The sequence below is a fragment of the Schistocerca gregaria genome, chromosome 10 (assembly GCF_023897955.1).
Source record: "Schistocerca gregaria isolate iqSchGreg1 chromosome 10, iqSchGreg1.2, whole genome shotgun sequence".
NCBI lineage: Eukaryota > Metazoa > Arthropoda > Insecta > Orthoptera > Acrididae > Schistocerca > Schistocerca gregaria.
In genome coordinates this window covers 195,166,640-195,188,678 of record NC_064929.1, presented here as the reverse complement: position 1 = coordinate 195,188,678, position 22,039 = coordinate 195,166,640, and the positions used below count along the sequence as shown (strand labels likewise).

The window sequence follows — 22,039 nt, the reverse complement described above, 5'->3', positions numbered from 1 at the left end:
GATTTGATCATACATTTCATCAATTTCTTCGTCATCTGCAGAGCTAGTTGGCATATAAACTTGTACTACTGTAGTAGGTGTGGGCTTCGTATCTATCTTGGTCACAATAATGCGTTCACTATGCTGTTTGTAGTAGCTTACCCGCATTCCTATTTTCCTATTCATTATTAAACCTACTCTTGCATTACCCCTGATTGATTTTGTGTTTATAACCCTGTAGTCACCTGACCAGAAGTCTTGTTCCTCCTGCCACCGAAATTCACTAATTCCCACTATATCTAACTTTAACCTATCCATTTCCCTCTTTAAATTTTCTAACCTACCTTCCCGATTAAGTGATCTGACATTTCACGCTCCGATCCGTAGAACGCCAGTTTTCTTTCTCCTGATAACATCTTCTTGAGTAGTCCCTGCCCGGAGATCCGAATGTGGGACTATTTTACCTCCGGAATATTTTGCCCAAGAGGACGCCATCATCATTTAATCATACAGTAAAGTTGCATGCCCTCGGGAAAAGTTACGGCCGTAGTTTCCACTTGCTTTCAGCCGTTCGCAGTACCAGCACAGCAAGGCCGTTTTGATTATTGTTACAAGGCCAGATCAGTCAATCATCCAGACTGTTGCCCTTGCAACTACTGAAAAGGCTGCTGCCCCTCTTCAGGAACCACACGTTTGTCTGGCCTCTCAACAGATACACCTCCGTTGTGGTTGCACCTACGGTACTGCTATCTGTATCGCTAAGGCACGCAAGCCTTCTCACCAACGGCAAGGTCTATGGTTCATGGGGGGATTTTTTATCTATAATGTATAATAATATACAGGGTGTCCCAGCTATCTTGGCCACCCAAAATATCTCTGGAACAATAACAGCTATTGGAAACCGACTTTCACCGGTATCAATGTAGGGCTGGGGCCTATGAATATACATATTTGGAAACATTCTAAAATGAAAGAATGTGTGTTTTTTAACACAAACTTGTTTTTTTTTTTTTAATGGATCTCCTATATTTTTTCTTCAGCAATCCATAGCATAAGGCTCAGGCGTGAACCCCATGCTGCCCGTAATCGCAGCAGGATGGCAGCAGACCGTATTATTCGTTTCGGACCTCTTGATAAGTATGGAAGTGTGATTACGCATGTCAATCAGATCACGATTACGGGCAGCATGGGGTTCGCGCCTGAGCCTCAGGACGTGCGCTAGCAGCGCATGTCGGGTGTTTCAAGCGTCGACTTCGCATCTTAATATCTCGGGATGTAATGGGAATATTGCGATGCAATCAACGCCATTGTGTATGTGCTTTGTCATGCTATGGACTGCTGAAGAAAAAATATAGGAGGTCCATTTAAAAAAAAAACATAAGTTTGTGTTAAAAAACACATGTGCTTTCGTTTTAGAATGTTTCCAAATATGTACATTCATGGGCCCCAGTCCTACATTGATACTGGTGAAAGTCGTTTGCCAATAGCTGTTATTGTTCCAGAGATATTTTGGGTGGACAAGATAGCTGGGACACCCTGTATAATGTATAATATATTTTATATATTTTGTATATTTTTTATACTTTGACATCAATGGTGTGCACATGCACAAAGTCATATTGATATTCGGCCATGTCTTTTGGGTGCTTCACTTTTTTTTGGGCAGTGTAGTCATCAAATGAATACTGGAAACAGTAATGTTTGGTGCAAAAAAAGTATCAATTTTTTGAGACGTCGTATTTGTCTTCCATTGCGACACATAAGTTTGAAATTTGGCTCAAACGTGCCTGTAACCTTCCCCTGTCATGATGAAAAAGCGTGGCGCTCTGCGACGTCATCCATCAGCTTGGTGACGCTTCGAACACCAGAATGTCGACACAAGTAAAAAAAAAGTTCACAGCTCATAGCTTCATGATAGGTGTGTGTGGGTTAAAGATGTCACATAGACACCAAATTTCAACACAATTCTGTCCATCAGCACCGTGGACGTGTCACATGATGGAAAGGTCATCAGCTACTGCCGTTTCGGCATTTTCATTTGACGCTTCTGTGATGGAAGTCACTGCGACATCTAGTGTTGTGATCACATGGTTTTTTATGGGTGGCTGATGAAAACATTTCAGACACACCGCCACTCTGAATCAGCACGAAAAGCCCTGAGGAAATGGAATAAAGGATGTCAGTGAAACCATCGCTTCTGTTGGGACCTTGGAAATGGAAATGCCATGTGGCTAGGGCCTCTGGCGTGTAGATGGGGATGTAATGATGATGATGATGATAAGGACAACATGACACCTAGACCCTGAGCAGACAAAATCTCCAACCTAGTCAGGAATCGAATCCGGGCCGTTAGGCTGACCACTCAGCTACCAGGGGTGGACTTGGAACCTTGATTCCCGCACATTTCACGGTCGAAAACGGCAGTTCACATTGCAACGAGCAACTGGATGACGGTCTTCACAATGTTCAACGCTACTGGCACCACATGGGCGTTTCAATATTGCTCTAAAGACATCGTAGGGCTGCAACTGCACTGAATGGGTCCTCACTCTTTTGCAGTGTATTGCGGTCGCAATTTTTGATCTAGTATAGAGGCCGGAACCACTAGGGAGAGTTCAAAGCCATTCAGTTTAATTTGAATGTGATGTGAAGCAACAAAGGGCGTTTGTGCTTTTTCAGCCTTCCTGTTTCGCTCCCTCCTGTGACGTGGTCATAGGCGGTTGCAACATTGTCGTGTGTACATATAAAAAGGCAAAGGCTCTGTCTAAGATACCCAGTTCAGTAACACCCTTAGAGCCACCCACGCACCTTTGCTGAGCACATTATAAAAACACCCGTCAGAGACTTTGGCACCCATTCGGCTGAGTGACACCTTGCGGCAGCTCTATCGGCTTAGGGCACACAACCTCTTTGACACCCCCTAAGTGGCGTTGGCCTATTTTCAGATGCTAGGGCAGACGTAATGGTGTCTAAGTTTCTGACAGGTATTTTTTTAACATGCTTAACAAAGGTGCGTGGGTGGCACTTAAGGTGTTACTGGACTAGCGGGTCTTACAGGGACCCTTTCGCTTTTTATTCATGCACATTTTAATGTTGCAAGCCCTCACGATAATGCCACAGGAGGGAGCGAATTAGGAGGGCTGAAAAAGCATAGACACTCTTTGTTGTTTCGGATCACATTCAAATTCCATTGAATTACTTTAAACCGTTCCTACTGGTACCACCCATACAAGAGAGCAAAATTTTTAGTCTCACTGCACTCCAGAGGGATGGGGTGCAGCTCCACAATGTCCTTAGAGAAGGACTGAATCATATGGGGTGTGTCAGTAGTGCCGAATGTTGTCAAGACCATCGTCCTGTTTGTCACTGTACTGTGGACTCTCATTTTCGGCTGCGAAATGTGTGGGAATCAATGCCCTAAGGGAAGGGGTGATTTCACTGATCTCCTTTATGCCACCTCCTCAGAGATTTTCATGTCAATTCTGAGTAGCAGTGTATCTGAAATGTCATCCATAAGAAACCATGTAATTTTAACATTGGATGTCACGCTTCTGACCTCCATTGCAGAGGCGTCAAAAGCTGGGGTGATGTATGGGTAAGAGGGACTGTGAGAATATACCCACGATGACACCTCCACTGGGCAGTGGTCAGAATTGTCATGAAATGTGGTTCCAATGTGACATCATTAACCAACCTTATACCACCATATATTCGCAAGAATTCTGGACTCTGGTCTTTTCTGCACACGTGTTGACACCTTGTTGTTGGTAACATTGCCAAGTCTGGGGTTGATGACACAGAGCACCATGCTTTTGCACCATTACAGAGGAACGTTGTAGGCATCTCTGAGCCAAAATTCGAACTTAATGCATCACTGCAGGAGACAACTATGTTGTTTCAAAAACTGACACTTTTTTTACACAGTGTACCTATAGCAGAAGACTACACACTGCATATTTATGAAAAGTGGAATGCTGGCTATAAATCACAAGCTAGTAGATTTAGAGAGAAAGGATTGGAGAGGGAGGGAGAGAGAAACATGGTAGAACACAAATATTGATGAACAGGGGAAGAAAAGTGAAGTTACTGGTTGAAAATCGAAAATAGAAAAAAAAGTAACTGTGAGGAGGTGAGATCATTTGCCATAGTGTATAACAGACAGGAAATTGGCCGTAAGTCTTATCTTTGAGGGAAAAGTTATAGGGTTGACAGAAGGAAGTGGATCAGCTTTTCCTTAGACAGTCGCCTTCTTTTCCTCTCCTGCTGATCTGGATTTGGAAAATGTTTATGGAAGAGGGAGGCCAGATGCCTTTCTCCTTTCTCTGGGATGGAGTTAGTGTTCTCTTTCTCCACTGTCTACATCATGTGAAAGTGTGAGACCATTTTTGAAACTGCGAAGTCCTCTCTCTGTACTAAACCTACATAAACGGTTCATAGTTTAGCTGCAGTTCCATAGAAAGTGGTGTAGAAGGTCTAGAGTATAACTGGATATGCCTTTCCACCTGAGACCGCATTAGTTAAGCTAAGCCTTTCACGGATTATCTTACTGAATCAGAATGTAGGATTTCTCCCTACCTTTTCCTGAGAATCTCTCGCAGATGTTGTTCCTCAAAGCAGCTCTTGTAGCACACTGGACTCTTCAGAAGAGGCAAGTAAGCTACCTGTGTTTATAAGTGGGTGAGCAGACAGCTAATTTACTTGAAATAAGTCCCGGGATGGTGTTACAACGTGTTTATTAACAAACATCGTAAAACAGTAATAAATTAATATTTTGAAATGATTCCTCTCAAAAAGTTAATGAAATTCTAATTCATAGTAAGACCAACTATTACACAAGAACAGATTCTGAGTAACTCTTTTTAGTTAGTAACCTGTGTTCCACTGATTCAGTACACAAGTAAATTGCATGGATATGGAACGAATCATAATTATACGTGAGGACAGAACTTATAGATGGTAATAGATACAAATTGTGTATAGGAACAAAATATGCTAGTAATTACAATCATAGGAGTTTCCGATACTGAAGAAATGTATAAAACAATGAAATAATAAATTACAATTATTTCACATTTACACGTTACAGCTTGATAAATTGAATTACATTATAAGCCTGAGAGAAAATTTCTATTGCGAATTGGTAATAGCACATACTACAAATAAAATGTGTCATATCTAAGTTACAATGTAAAACAAAGTTTACATTACAGAATTCATTAAGAGAATGAAAAGAGTTTTCCAAAAGATAATCCTTTAATTTACTTTTAAACTGTGGCATTACAACGGTAAGATCTTTTTTGTTTGATGGGAGTGCATAAAACACCTTTATGCTTGTGTAGTGTATCCCTTACTGTGTACTAGATTCAAATTTTTCTATCACAGTGCAAGTTATGTATTGACCTTGTGTCGTAGTCATGAGGCACTATTCGTTCTCAATTAAAAAGTACATAAGGGATACAATGTATTGTGAGGCCATTGTTAATATTTTACGTAATTTAAAAAGATTTCTGCGTGAACAATATCTGTTAACTCTGCTCACAATTCGTTTTGCTCTTTTTTTTAGTGACAAATACATTATTGCCATTGGTTAGTTATCCCAAAATACTATGCCATAGCACAAGAATGAATGAAAACATCCGAAATAAGTAGCCTTAACAGCGTCAGTATTAGCAGCCGCTGCTGTAACATATAGAGCATAAGTTGCTGAACCAAGTCTTTTTCTCAAGTCCAGAATATGGCCAGACCAATTGGCGATGTGGAGGCCTGAAAGCCTTCAAGAATAAACTTGCTGTATATCTTGATCATTACAGCTTAGGCTTATATCTTCTTGAATTTTCTGAGATCCATGGAAATGTATGTATTGTTTTTTAAGTCAGGCCATTGCACCTGAACTTCCTTGCAGATCATGGAACACAAAGTTGGCAGATGCTGTAATGTCATTACTAGGTGTTTTTTCAGCTAAAACTGATTTATCAGGGTAAATTTGCTAGAAACTTTCATAGAAAGTGAAATGACAATATTAAAAATAAGAAATGGCATATATTAATGCTGACTGTAGATATTGGCCGAAATCTCTCGCTCAGATCGTGAAACTTTGTAGCATTTCATACACCTTCGGTGATTTAACAATATTCATCTATTAACTGAACCAACTGGTTCACTGCATAGCAATATTTTGGTATTAAAACCCAGAAGACCCAGAAGCCTCTCCTAGTATTTGCTAGGTCAAATGTAGACTTCAATAACTAATATTTACTGAAGAAAATTTTGAGTTTCATGCCATAACACATGTGGTTTCCCTTCGTATTGACTGGCAAGTAAGATTCACCTACAGGGTTCACGTACTTCTCCCGATTCACTGCTGCACCATATGATCAACTCATGTGGAAATGCCGCCCCCCCCCCCCCCTCTACCCCTATCATCATGGGGCACCCTGAACATTAGTGGTGAGCACAGTGGGCAACAGTAAAAAAGTCCATAAACAGACTGGAAATGTTTATTTTTTTTTGGAAACACTATTCGATACATTGAATTTGTACATAATAAAAGAAACTTTGTAATTAGTGATGTTAGTTTTACAATTAACATTGGCTTTCTATCAATTCCAATCTCTTCTAAAATAGTAAATAAAGTTTGTCTGTTGAAAGTGCCTCATTAAATTTATTATTTTTAGCAATTTAATAATATAGCAGCCTAACCTTTATTTTAATGGCAGTGACCTAATGAACAAGTACTAATTGATTTTAACAGCTGTGGAAGTTGTTTGAATTGGATTTTGGCTGCTCAATAATACTGTTTCAAGGAGAGAAGACTTAACAGTAATTAAAGGCACAAAAATTTGCACTATGTCAAGCAATATATCCTCATTAAACACAACAGGAAACAGTCACTACTATTGTCATACACATCTTCTCACAGCTAATCTCAGCACAGTTCAAATACATTCAGATATCATCACACACTGCCGTAATAATCTGCACACGTTACACTCTCTACGGTCCATTGGCTGGTGCGGTAGAAACAACATGTACTGTCAGCACTCCGTATTAATAATCGCCTTTCGGTAAACATACTTTGTCACTGTTCAGTATGTTTCTTACGTTTGTTGGGGGCCAACCTATGGCAATGGGGACACACACTCAGCCAGTACAATATGCCTCCTCCCACTACACCATTGCATCATGACGCTCACCGACTCAGTTACATCTCACTGATAACAATATCATTGGCTGGGCGCTCTCAGCACTTGACTATCGATTCTTGGCCTATCCTCAACTGATGCAAGTAAAATATGGTTATCTCTTTAAGTAAGGACAGTGGTTCCCTCACACTGTCACTCAAGACATATGCCTTTTTGAAATCAACAAAAATTTTACTGTTGTGTTGTGGCAGCTTTCTGCTCTTGTTTTCAAACTGCTCTTGATGTTGAATATCTGTTCCATGCATGAGACACCATTTTGCAACACTTTTATTTTTCTCTTTAAAGCTAGTGGAAATCGACTAACTTTCTTTATTATAGATAGAGTTTGAAAACAGAGATTGAAAGATTGTACTAGAGAGTATCCAATATTTTATGGAAGACTAACTGTGCCTGACATGCATTGCAATGCCCTTTTTTCCTTTGCAAATAGGTACTCTTAGGCCTTGGAATAAAGCCAGTTTCCATTAAACCTGCATTGTTGCCAGATCTCCTCTATCCACTTCTCCCCAACTCCCTTGCCCCATCAGCTCTCCTCTTCCCTTCTAGGCTAATTGGATGAGGTGCAAACTGCAGGAAATACAAAACTGAGGAATGGGGCACCACCTAATTGGCTTGGGATAACAGTGTAACCTGCACATTTGCCAGAATTTTACAAGATGACGGATGAAACATGACACCACAATCAAACATGGAGGATCCAAGATTACGGAAGGTCCATCAAGAAGTATTTATTTGGATCATGTGTATACCATTTCATGATAATAAACAGTGCTACAGTGCACCCCAGCTGCTATGCTAAGTATAAAATGCAAGGTAGGTCACTGGTTTTATGTTCTAAAACAATGATCTACTATCTTTTACTAGCACCACCACCACCATCAGATATGAAGAAGCAACTATTTTATTTATATATTTAAAAAAAACTAAATCAGCAGCTGTGCTCGCATTAAAAGTAGGGGTTTAACATCAACCAAGGACTGAGGTGCCTTCCAGAGTGACCTACTATGTCATACAAGATGTCTCCTTCTCTTACGGAAGTGCTTCAGTCAGCCAAATGTGCACTTTGGTAACAGCCACCACTATTGCACTTAAGCTGCAGCAATCATAAAAATAGGACACCTAAACCACACAGAGAAAGACGTTGAAAAAAATATGTAACAGTTGCCTTTCCTTGTCATTATAGTTGACTATCCAGATGGTTGCCAAGACTATTTACTGAATCACTATAATATATCACCCAATTATGACTACTCAGGGGTTCAGTACGCCACTTGGGTTTCCAAGAAGTGTGTTATAATTTTTTCATTCTGATAGTTAAGGTGACTTCTTGCAATAAGTGGGAGATCTGGATTTGAGTCCTGGTCTGCCACAAATTTTCAAGTGTTGCAAATAGCTGACATTAATATATGCTCACAGACCATGAATTTTTTTGTAATATTCATTTTGTGTATTGAGTAAATATCAGTATCTCATAGTATCAATACTTTTTTTGATGCTATTATGAATACTGCAATACTACTCATGAGTAAAATATCGATTGTTTATTTTTAATACCATGTCATAAGGTGGGTCTGTAGCCTCATAAATGGAGAAAAGAGATTCTTTGCTGCATTCAAATAGACAGCTGGTTGACAATGTTAATGATGGTAACATCATTGCAGACTACCAAGCTTTCATCTTGCCTTCTTAGGAAGCAATATTGTCATCTGTCTCCAAAACATGTCCTTATACTCAGTTTTAATATTTCCCAAGAATTTTTTTTTTTAATTTTGTTCTCTACCATAGGTGTCCACAAGGAAGAGGAGGGGGAGGGGGAGGGGAGGGGTGAGCACCCTCCTAGAACCTCTGGCAGACTTTTTATTAATTGCAAAATTCTCACATCTTTCCAGATCCTTTGAGATTAGATTAGATTAGTTTTTCGTTCCATAGATCCGTGTTGAGGAGATCCTCGTGGATGTGGAACATGTCACCTTTTTTTATTTTTTTTAAGCTGAAATAACAATACTAATAGTATAAATAGATACAACACATCATTTGTTTCTATTAAAAAATTCGTCAATGGAGTAGAAGGAGTTGGCCACTAGTAAGTCTTTCAGGCTCCTTTTAAACTGATCTCTATTTGTAACTAAATTTTTTATGTTTGCTGGCAAATTATTGAAAATGAGTGTACCTGAGTAGTGGACGCCTTTTTGAACTAAAGTAAGTGCTTTTAAGTCCTTGTGCAGATCATTTTTGTTCCTGGTGTTGTATGTATGAACTGAGCTGTTTGTTGGAAAAAGAGATATATTATTTAGGACAAATTTCATTAAGGAGTAAATATACTGAGAGGCAGTAGTTAGTATACCCAGTTCTTCGAAGAGGTTTCTACAAGACGTCTGTGAGTTTACTCCACAAATAATACGTATTACACGCTTTTGGACTCTGAAAACTTTTGTTTGACTTGAACAAAATATTACACCATATGACATTATGGAATGAAAGTAGGCAAAGCATGCAAGCTTTATCACTTTTATGCCGCCTATGTCTGCTAACACTCGAATCGCAAATACAGATTTGTTAAGGCGTTTCTGCAGTTCTGTGGTATGCTCCTCCCAACTGAATTTATTATCAAGTTGTAATCCCAGGAATTTAAGACTGTCAACCTCTTCTATCTGCTCTTCTTCGTACTTTATGCATATGCTGGGTGGAAAGCTCTTGCAGGTTCTGCATTGCATATAGTGAGTCTTTTCGAAGTTTAATGTCAGTGAGTTGGCTTTAAACCATTTATTAATATCCATGAAAATATCATTAGCAGACTTTCTAGAACTACACTCGACATACTATTTATTGCAATACTTGTGTCATCTGCAAACAAAACGAACTCTGCTTCTGGCAGTGTAACTGATGAGAGATCATTAATGTACACAAGAAAAAGCAATGGCCCTAAGATGGATCCTTGTGGGACACCAAATGTAATTTCTTCCCATTCTGATGATGACTGATGACTTAATTCACTAGTCCCTTGCACTGACACCCTTTGTTTCCTGTTAGCAAGGTATGACTTGAACCATTTTGCAGCACTGCCCGTGACACCATAGAATTCTAATTTATTTAAAAGGATGTTGTGGTTTACACAATCGAATGCCTTTGACAAATCACAGAATATACCTGCTGCTTGTAACTTGTTATTTAATGAATTAAGTACATTTTCACTGTATGTGTAAATAGCCTTTTCGATATCAGAACCCTTCAGAAATCCAAACTGTGTTCTTGATAATATGTTATTTGTGGTCACACGGTTGAGAAGCTGCCTGTAGATTACTTTTTCTCAAATTTTTGAGAATGCTGGCAACAGTGAAATCGGTCTGTAGTTTGATGGCATCTCTTTATCCCCTTTCTTGAATAGAGGCTTAACATCTGCATATTTCAGCCAGTCAGGAAATGTCCCAGTTATAATTGACTGGTTACACAAGTAACTTAGAATTGTACTGAACTCACAAGAACATGCCTTAATTAACTTTGTTGATATTTCATCGTAACCACTAGAAAGCTTTGTTTTTAAAGATTTTATTATGGAAGTTATTTCTTTTGGTGATGTGAGTGACATATCCATGTACCTTAAGCTAATTGTAAAGGTCTAGTTTTAGATATTCAAGGGCATTATTTACTGATCCTGACAATCCCATTCAGTCAGTAACGGATATAAATTACTTGTTGCCACACTATGCCCATCGGTTACTAATGTGTCATCTACCCTTAGTGCTATTTGCTCCTGTTCCTTTCTTGTTTTACCAGTCTCTTCTTTCACTATATCCCATATTGTTTTTATTTTGTTCCCTGACATTGCTATCTTCTTCTCAGAGTGTATTTGTTTAGATGTCTGAATTACTTTTTTTAAATATTTTACACTATTCCTTATATTTAGCTAAATCATCAGCATTGAAGCTATTTTTGCTCGACAGATACATTTTCCTTTTTGTCTTATGGGAAATCTTTATTCCTTGTGTGATCCATGGTTTTATTATAGACTTCTGTTTAATCATACTCAGCCATATGCAAGAGTTAACACAGTTGCTTTGTTTGGTTGTCAGGTTGTTCATGGAAGATTGTACAGTTTTATTGTCATGCCTGTGATTTTGAAGTTGTTTTGTAACCTAGGAGGATGTGAACCTTTCCAGAATATTGCCATAACAGAATGCCCTACCTTTTCTTTTCTCTACTGTTTCCTTGTACAGCCCTTAATAAGTTACAGAAAAGGACACTTCCAACACCTAGCACAGCATAAACATGGCTGTAAGGTACCTGTTTGTCACCAATCCCCTATTCCCATGAGAACAGCCCCTTTGCTTGTCCACGTCTTAATCTCTATACTATGCTTACATGTCATCTGTCATGGCTTGCTGTGACTTTATTCAGTTTTATGCATTAGAGAAATTGTAGTAGAGAGTGAGGAAGATGGTCTTTCTGTACTATATGATGCACAGTGTAAGTGTATTCATGTAATTTAATCTGTGGTCCAAAATGCAGAACAAAATACAAATTTCTGTGCTTTATGAAAGGAAGAAAGGATGAACTACCAAGGTCAAATGTAACTGGATCTTCTTAAAGTATATGGGAAGCAACAATGCGAGCTATGAGCTCAAACTATCATGTCTACACAATAACTTAGCAAATCAGGGAGACAAAGACCATTTGGGTTGAGTGTTAGGCTGTTAAGAGTTGCTCCTATGTACCAATTTTAAGGCTGTTTTTGAAGGTTTCCTACATCCATGTACATATCTTTTTAAATAAAAATTCAGGCTCACAAAACCCGAAAATTAGTTAGATGATTAAGTTAAAGTTCTAACACAATGTTGCATTGGAGTATGTGTGTGTTTTTATAGATGTACTGGAGAGTCATATCTAATGTATAACTACATTAGAGAGATCCGATTCAGCTGTACTACTGAAAAAGATCTCTGTAAATTAATTATCATGCCTCTCAGTTGCGGATGTCCTACATACCAAACCTTGTATAATATATTACTGTATATAAAATAGAAAGAAACTTCCACATGGGAAAAATATATTAAAAACAAAGATTCCAAGACTTACCAAGCGGGAAATCGCCAGTAGACAGCCACAATAAAATAACACACAAACATACACACAAAATTTCTAGCTTTCGCAACCAACGGTTGCTTCTTCAGGAAAGAGGGAAGGAGAGGAAAAGACGAAAGGATGTGAGTCTTAAGGGAGAGGGTAAGGGGTCATTCCAATCCTGGGATCAGAAAGACTTACCGTACGGGGAAAAAGGACAGGTGTACACTCGCGCGCGCACACACATCCATCTGCACATACACAGACACAAGCAGACATTTGTAAAGGCAAAGAGTTCAGGCAGAGATGTCAGTCGAGGTGGCAGCACAGAGGCAAAGAAGTTGTTGAAAGACAGGTGAGGTATGAGCGGCGGCAACTTGAAATTAGCGGAGGTTGAGGCCTGGCGGATATCGAGAAGAGAGGATATACTGAAGGGCAAGTTCCCATCTTCGGAGTTCTGACAGGTTGGTGTTAGTGGGAAGTATCCAGATAACCAGGAAAGTGTAACACTGTGCCAAGATGTGCTGACCGTGCACCAAGGCATGTTTAGTCACAGGGTGATCCTCATTACCAACAAACACTGTCTGCCTGTGTCCATTCATGCGAATGGACAGTTTATTGCTGGTCATTCCCACATAGAAAGCATCACAGTGTAGGCTTAACCTTTCCTCCAAACCTCTCTCCCAATCCGAAATCTCTGTCCTATCCAAAGGCCTCACCTTCAGCCCCACTCCCAGATTCAACCAAACTGCCCTTGTCAAAGATTTACTGTCCTAAACTCGTGGTCTCTGCTGGAAATATCACTTTGCCACGAAGAAAAATAATCCTGATCCCACTCCTAATGATCCAACTCCCCAAGACACTATCCTAATTGAACCCTGCCTGGAACAGTTCCGTCCTCCATCACAGCGGGACCCACCTCCTCTTCCTCAAAATCACCCTCTCCAAACCTTCCAGGAATTTCTCACTTCCCGCCTTGCCTCTCAATCTTTCTTGAAAAACCTTAATCCTACTCCCAACATCACCACAGCCGAAGCACAGGCTATCTGTGATCTGAAAGCTGTCCGATCCATCATCATTCTTCTGGGTGACAAGGGTTCCACGACCGTGGTACTTGATCATCGCGAGTATGTGGCTGAGGGACTGCGCCTGGTTTCAGACAATTCTACATTCAAAGTTTGCCAAGGTAATCCCACTCCTGATGTCCAGGCGGAGCTTCAAGGAATCCTCAGAACAGGCCCACTACAAAACCTTTCACCTGACTCCATCAACCTCCTGACCCCACTGACACCTCGCACTCCTACCTTCTACCTACTTCCTAAAATTCACAAACCCAAACATCCCGGCCGCCCCATTGTAGCTGGTTACCAAGCCCCCACAGAACGTAACTCTGCCTACGTAGATCAACACCTTCAACCCATTACATGCAGTCTCCCATCCTTCATCAAAGACACCAACCACTTTCTCGAACACTTGGAATCCTTACCCAGTCTGTTACCCCCGGAAACCATCCTTGTAACCATTGATGCCACTTCCCTATACACAAATATCCCACATGTCTAGGGCCTCGCTACAATGGAGCACTTCCTTTCACGCCCATCACCTGCCACCCTACCTAAAACCTCTTTCCTCATCACCTTAACCAGCTTCATCCTGACCCACAACTTCTTCACTTTTGAAGGCCAGACGTACCAACAATTAAAGTGAATAGCCATGGGTACCAGGATGGCCCCCTCTTATGCCAACCTATTTATGGGTCACTTAGAGGAAGCCTTCTTGGTTATGCAAGCCTGCCAACCCAAAGTTTGGTACAGGTTTATTGATGACATCTTCATGTTGGTGTTGGTTAGTGTTTAACGTCCCGTCGATAACGAGGTCACTAGAGACGGAGCGCAAGCTCAGGGTAGGGAAGGATTGGGAAGGAAATCGGCCGTGCCCTTTCAAGGGAACCATCCCGGCATTTGCCTGAAACGATTTAGGGAAATCACGGAAAACCTAAATCAGGATGGCCGGAGACGGGATTAAACCGTCGTCCTCCCGAATGCGAGTCCAGTGTCTAACCACTGCGCCACCTCGCTCGGTACGACATCTTCATGATCTGGACTCACAGTGAAGAACAATTCCAGAATTTCCTGTCCAACCTCAACTCCTTTGGTTCCATCAGATTCACCTGGTCCTACTCCAAATCCCATGCCACTTTCCTTGACATTGACCTCCATATGTCTGATGTCCAGCTTCACACATCTGTCCACATCAAACCCACCAACAAGCAACAGTACCTCCATTATGACAGCTGCCACCCATTCTATATCAAACGATCCCTTCCCTACAGCCTAGGCCTTCGTGGCAAACGAATCTGCTCCAGTCCTGAATCCCTGAACCATTACACCAACAACCTGAAAACAGCTTTCGCATCCTGCAACTACCCTCCCAACCTGGTACAGAAGCAAATAACCAGAGCCACTTCCTCATCCCCTCAAACCCAGAACCTCTCACAGAAGAACCCCAAAAGTGCCCCACTTGTGACAAGATACTTCCCGGGACTGGATCAGACTCTGAATGTGGCTCTCCAGCAGAGATACGACTTCCTAAAATCCTGCCCCGAAATGAGATCCATCCTTCATGAAATCCTCCCCACTCCACCAAGAGTGTCTTTCCGCCGTCCACTTAACCTTCGTAACCTCTTGGTTCATCCCTATGAAATCTCCAAACCACCTTCCCTACCCTCTGGTTCCTACCCTTGTAACTGCCCCCAGTGTAAAACTTGCCCTATCCACCCTCCCACCACCACCTACTCCAGTCCTGTAACCCGGAAGGTGTACACGATCAAAGGCAGAGCCACGTGTGAAAGCAGCCACGTGATTTACCAACTGACCTGTCTACACTGTGACGCTTTCTATGTGGGAATGACCAGCAACAAACTGTCCATTCGCATGAATGGACACAGGCAGACAGCGTTTGTTGGTAATGAGAATCACCCTGTGGCTAAACATGCCTTGGTGCATGGCCAACACATCTTGGCACAGTGTTACACTGTCTGGGTTATCTGGATACTTCCCACTAACACCAACCTATCAGAACTCCGGAGATGGGAACTTGCCCTTCAGTATATCCTCTCTTCTCGATATCCGCCAGGCCTCAACCTCCGCTAATTTCAAGTTGCCGCCACTCATACCTCACCTGTCTTTCATCAACTTCTTTGCCTCTGTACTTCCGCCTTGACTGATATCTCTGCCCGAACTCTTTGCCTTTACAAATGTCTGCTTGTGTCTATGTATGTGCGGATGGATATGTGTGTGTGTGTGTGTGTGTGCGCGCGAGTGTACACCTGTCCTTTTTCCCCCTACGGTAAGTCTTTCCGCTCCTGGGATTGGAATGACTCCTTACCCTCTCCCTTAAAACCCACATCCTTTCGTCTTTTCCTCTCCTTCCCTCTTTCCTGAAGAAGCAACCATTGGTTGCGAAAGCTAGAAATTTTGTGTGTGTGTTTGTGTGTTATTTTATTGTGCCTGTCTACCGGCGCTTTCCCGCTTGGTAAGTCTTGGAATCTTTGTTTTTAATATATTACTGTATATGTAATATATAAAGGGAAAAATTGTTAGCAAAAACGTTGAAAAGTTCTTGACCAATTTACTTCAACTGTTAAACAATACTGTGTTACTGCAGAATCTAAATTTGCAGTAAAAATAAACAAGGCTGAAGTTCAGAGAGAGGGGAAGAGGAGATGGACAGAGAGGTGGAAGGAAATTGTCATAGAGAGTGAAAAGTAGGAGACAGAGGGAGGTGGCAGAGGAGATGTAGAGAGGGGAGGATGTGATGGACAGAGAGAGAGGGAAGGAAGATGAGATAGACAAAAGGAGGGGGAAGAGGAGATGGACTGAGACAAGGAAGAGGAGGAGGAAATTAGGATATGCTTTCTATTTTTCCATTTAACCAGACTGGGCACTGCAATGCATGACTGGATACAGCTAGTTAATAATATAAAAACATGTACCTCAGATATGCCTATATGAAATATGCTTCCCTTTGAAGTATGGCAGTAATTTGCCTTAAAAGAAATATTGACTGGGTAACCACCAAACGTTTAAGATACAGTAAGCATTGTTTACGTCCTGTCAAATTTATTTTGTGCAGCACATCACATTCTCAGACTCAAGTAGCCAGTAGCATCAAAAATTGAACTTTTGGGATCTTGCTGCTTGTTGAATAAATTTCTGTGGATGCCCATGTCCTCTACACCAAATGGTACTTGGTCTATTTGAGACAAGGCCTATTGTAGGTCCCAGTGAGGCAGAAATGTGAATATTTGTGAGGGAATTTTCATTTTCATCACTTCCCTTACTACCAAAGGAAACGTCCCCAAAACCTGGGCCAGTAGTTAGGAATTATTTTCTTATTTATTGCTTGAACATCACAAACAGCACCCGACAGGTGTGTCTGTGTGCAGTGCTGTGTATGGCAGCGGTGGGTGGGCAGTTCTTCATAGCCAAGGACGACTACGGCCTGCGTGTGTTCTATGAGGTCCCACCAGAGGCGCTCATGGAGGACGTCCTGCAAGGCAAGAGAGTGAGTATACTGTCAGAACATTCCATTCAGACATTGCTAAGTCACAGTACTATATAAATACCAGGTCACACCATTTCTTTAAATTTTATGTATCACCTCTCCCTGCTCAGATTTCTTTCATTATACACTCTAAAACAAAACAAAAAAGGAGGCACCACTAAGGAATTATCTAAATGGGACAGAAATCAGTAGATGTACGAGGGCTGTTCAATAAAGAATGATCATAATTTTTTATGTTCATGATTTCTCATGATAAAATTTAATCTTATGATATTCTGTTAGCTTAATGTGCAACAAACACACTTTAGTAGTTTCACTGTTGGGACTCCTCATTCCCACTGGTGAGAGGCAAGGCCAGACACACTCAGAATCGCCTACCTCTGTACTGGAGGTAACACGCCAGGAAAAATATGCGGCTTTGAAATTCTGCTTTCGTCTCAACAAATCTTCAGCTGAGGCTTATGCAATGTTACAGGAGTCCTATGGAGAGTCTGTTCTTCCCTACAGCACAACTCAAAGGTGGTTTAACATTTTTAAAGAGGGGAGAAAATCAATTTCAATGGAAGGTGGACCCGGTGCTCCAGTTACTGCTCTTATAGAAGTAAACATCAACACTGTTGCTGTCATTGTGAAAGAGGATCGACGAATTACCTTAAGATCACTTTCTGAATACTGAACATTTCATTGGGTACTACCCACATGATGGTAACGGAAAAATTTGTGTGCATTGGGTTCCAAGACTGTTGATTCCTGAAAAGGACATTTGCATGCAGGTGTGCATGCAGTTAAAGTTGATGTTAGTGGAAGATCTGGAGTTTCTTTAAAATGTAATCACTGCTGATGAAACTTGGCTACATCATTTTGATCATTATTGCAAACAGCAAAGCTCAGTGTGGAAATCTCCTTCATCAGCAACCCCCAAAAAAGCAAAAGTGGTTGCTTCTGCTGGGAAAGTTATGGTCATCTCATTCTTTTATATTCATGGAATGGTTTATCATGATGTTGAACCTGCACATATATCAATAACTGGACAATACTACAGGGATATCCTTAAAACATTGAAAGTCCATATCAGGCACAAAAGACCACATTTTCATGAAGCAGGCTGGATGCTGCACCACGATAATGTGTGGCCGCATATTGCCAATGTTGTTGCTGAATATCTTGCAAAAATCAACGTGAAGTGCATCCCTCACCCTCTCTATAGTCCGGATTTAGTCCCAAATGACTTTTTTCTATACCCTAACATGAAGAAACTCCTTCGTGGGAGGTACTATCAATCATCAGAAGCAGTGGTGAAGGTTGCGGAGGTGATTTTGAAGGACCTCTCAAAAAATGGTTTCCAGCATGTCTTTGAAGACTGGCTGAAATGCTGGGACAAGTGCATCACATTCATGGGAGAGTACTTTGAGAAGGATGAGTAAAGGGATGTTGGGGGTGGGGGGAAAGATCGCTCTTTATTGAACAGCCCTTGTATTTTATAGTATTCTGATGTACTTGTGCAGACAAAAAAATGATTACAATTTCAGAAAAACTGTATGGTTTATTCAAGAGAAAGAGTTTCACAAATTGAGCAAGCCAATAACACATCAGTCCACTTCTGCCTATTGTGCAAGAAGTTATTTGGCTTGACATTAATTGGTAGAGTTATATGCACCTTTTTATGTCCATGACATTATGAGAATCATATGTTAATATATGATGGAATGGGGAAGGACAGCATCGTGGAGGAACAAACTGCATTCCAAGCATCCCCTAGTTGTTGGTGAGCCAGTAGCTGCTGTATGTACAGGTGGACCAGTGCTGCTCGACGGAGCCCGTATTGTTCTCCGGCCTGCTACCTGGTGAGCTGCGGGCAATGTACTACCTGCTGTACCGCCTCAAGCCACGTCGTCCCACAACCTGCGGCACTCTGCTGAGGCTCAAATAGCCTTCCCCACAGGAGGTAGCTCACATGCTGCCACTCCCACCAAACTTCACTCAACATGTCTACAGATTTGTACATTAAAGCCTCAGGAGACAAATAACAGTTCCATCATGTTTCCATTTGTCTGGGTCAAATTGTAAGATTTTTAAAATCTTTTTGTGTTTACAATAGCATCCGTGTGACAAGTATCAGAATGTAAATAATGGAAAATTGAGATGAACCGTACATTTTGTATATTCTTTTTACAGTTCAAGGTGACCAAGTTCACTACCCCAATCAGTTATAATAAATGCACAATACCTTACAAATCAATTTAACTGTTTACTTTTTATTTTTTCCTTTTTCTTTTTATTTCCCTTGTTGAAACTTTGATTATCCACAAGAGAGACAACACCAGTCACATTGCTGACCCTCCCTCCAACATCATGTAAAGCATAAAAACAGACTTTAAAATATAACATTTTCTTTGTGGATTTGTATGTGGAAAACCAAAGACATTGCTAAGTGACAGTGCTAAGAGAAATGAACATGGACAAAATTTTATCTTTATGTTGTTGTGGAGATGAAAGTTAAAGGTGTTTAATGATTTTTTTCTTCTGTAATAGCTATTTGGACCCTAAAAGTATTGTATAATACAGAAGAAAAATAAAGGGTGTTCACCGAAGGAGAATTTAGGTGAGACTCAATCTTGAACATTACTCATGAATTGTATTAATAATAGTAAGAATCAGTTTCAGGATTTCTAAATCTATTCAGTGTGTGAGAGATGCTGAGGAGATTGGTGACAAACCTGCATCTTTGAGATAGCAGTTATAGCAGTTCACTTCGGACTCAAGTCGGCAATTAACAAAATTCTTTTCCACTCTCTATTAACATACATATGTATGACACAATACTGTAAAGGTGAGTTTAGTTTGTTTCAGTATAAGATCACACTGCCTTACATGGTGTCACAAGTGAACAAATTCTTACTAAATTTTCAGCATGTGATATTAATAGGTTACATTTCAACTTTCACAGTCAAAAACAGTGTAATGTAAATTACACTAACAGCTGAAGAAGCGGTACCAATGATGATCTTGGTTACAATGATGTTGGTGATGTTTCCTTGTAATATGCTGCTTCTGGTGAGTAGGTGAAAGACATTTGATGACTAGATGGTGAAGTACTGTGATGTGCGACACAGGGGTGATGTAAGGGCAAGGAAGGTTGTTGAACATTGGGGAGTGTTTGTGCATTATGTGAGAGCTGTGGTAATATAAGGTCTGGTGTGATGTTAAACCCTTGACTACAGGAACTATAACTCTGCAAGTGCAAAGTTTTGTTTTGCAAAATGGGGAATATTATAAAGCTACCTTTCGATGGAATGGGATATAACTGGGCCCAATGAAATAGGATAGGATAGGATAGGATAGGCAATATGGGTTGCAAGAAACCTAGTCAGAATCTCACAATTGGATTGTATCTGATGTGGGATTTGAGGAAGGTGCTTCAACCAATTATTAGAAAACAGTCACACTGAACCCATAAACTATTAGGAATAGAGTACACAAAGTCATGCACGGTATTTCAAAAATCATGAAAAGAGCGAGTTTCTATTGCTGTAATGAAATACTTATGTACAGTTAAACATCACAATGGAAGTAACAAACAGATATAAGTACATACAGGCAAATGTACAGAGGAAACTACAAAGCACAGTCCAGAGGTACATACAGGCATGTCTTACAAATATTTTATGAGGGAGTGCTAAAAAATAATGCCTCTGCATTTTTATGTGAAGATTCTTAAATCTTTTTAAATAAAACAAATTTTATTCTTCACGTCTACATATTTATTTCTCAACACAGTCAGCTTGGTGATGAACGCATTTCTCCCACTGAGAGACAAGTTTGTTGATACTGTCACTGTAGAATGTTTGACTTTGTAGATGGAGCCACAACCTCATCTCTGCTTTCACCCCTTCATCACGATCAAAGAGAAAGTCCTTGAAGCTGGTGTTTTGGAAACAGATGAGAATCAGATGAGGCCAAGTCAGGACTATATGGAGGATGATCGATGACTGTGAACCCAGGACATCGAATTGTTGCAAATGTTGCAGCGCTTGTGTGTGGTTTGGCATTTTAATGCTGAAGGAGAATATGCTCAATGTGTAGAGGAACCCTTCAAGTTTTTGCTTTCAGTTTTCTGGTTATAGCATGCTGTTTCTCTCACATCAACATAGTTACACACCACCATGTTACATGCTACAATTTGCCGCCCTCCATTGGCAGGGGATTGCAATTTGTGCCAGTTCAATTCAATTCAATTTATTATCATCCATTTTATCATATACATGACATAGGAATTGTCATATAGAAAGAAAGAGAGAGAGAGAGAGAGAGAGAGAGAGAGAGAGAGAGAGCATGATTTATATTTTTAACAATTAAGGGAAATAACATTTTGTTAGTTACACTTTACATATTTTGTCTTCTTTTTACATGAAACATGAGAAAAAAAGAATAATCCATTAAGGGGAATAACATTTTCTTAATTACACTTTAATATTTTTCTTAAGTAAACTTCACATATTTTGTCTTCTATTTACATGCAAGTTGAAAAAAAAAAACAAAAAAAAAACGAAGGATTATGCAGAATAATCAAAAGATGAGCACTATCTGTTTAGATAGCAAAGAAATTCATCAAAGTTATAGAAACTCTGACCTAATAGTAGCCTCTTTAATTCTTTTTTAAATATATATAAGTTTTGTATGCTTTTTATTTCTTTTGGTAAGGCATTGAACATTATTTTGGGTAGATACATCACACTACTTTGGTACAGGGATTTTGAATGTATGTTTCTATGAAAATCGTGCCTGTTTCTGGTCTGATAGTCATGTGCTTCACTGCTTAGAGTAGAGAATTCTTCATTTGACTTTAAGAAACATAGTGATTCATAGATGAATAAACTAGGGAGGGTCAAAATTTGCAACTCCTTAAAGAGTCCTCTACATGGATCTCTGTAGGCAACACCCTTCAGAATACGAATAGCTCTCTTTTAAGGCTTGAAACAACTTTTTGCGAAACCTGTATTCCCCCAAAATATAATACCATATCTTAGATTACTAAGAATGTGAGAGTAGTATGCACTTAGTACTACTTCAGAATTGCAGTTTCCTTTAAGTTTTCTTAATATATAACAGTATTTACTAAGTTTTTTATTCAATAGTTCAACATGTTTTTCCCACCTCAAGTTATTGTCCACCCATACACCTAAAAATTTTGTAAAAGAAGTTTGTTATATCAGACATTTCCCAATCTCTACTCT

General features: G+C 40.1%; 1 protein-coding gene across 1 annotated transcript in view; it reads left to right on the top strand.

Annotated features, from left to right (window-relative positions):
- Positions 1-18,735, top strand: part of LOC126293237 (glycoprotein-N-acetylgalactosamine 3-beta-galactosyltransferase 1-like) — a 49,072-nt gene extending 30,337 nt beyond the window's left edge. Inside the window, exons 5-6 of the mRNA XM_049986357.1 lie at positions 16,687-16,805; positions 18,598-18,735. Coding sequence (XP_049842314.1) covers positions 16,687-16,805; positions 18,598-18,735 — 257 coding nt within the window. The remainder of the gene's footprint in view (positions 1-16,686; positions 16,806-18,597) is intronic.
- The last annotated feature ends 3,304 nt before the right edge of the window (positions 18,736-22,039 follow it).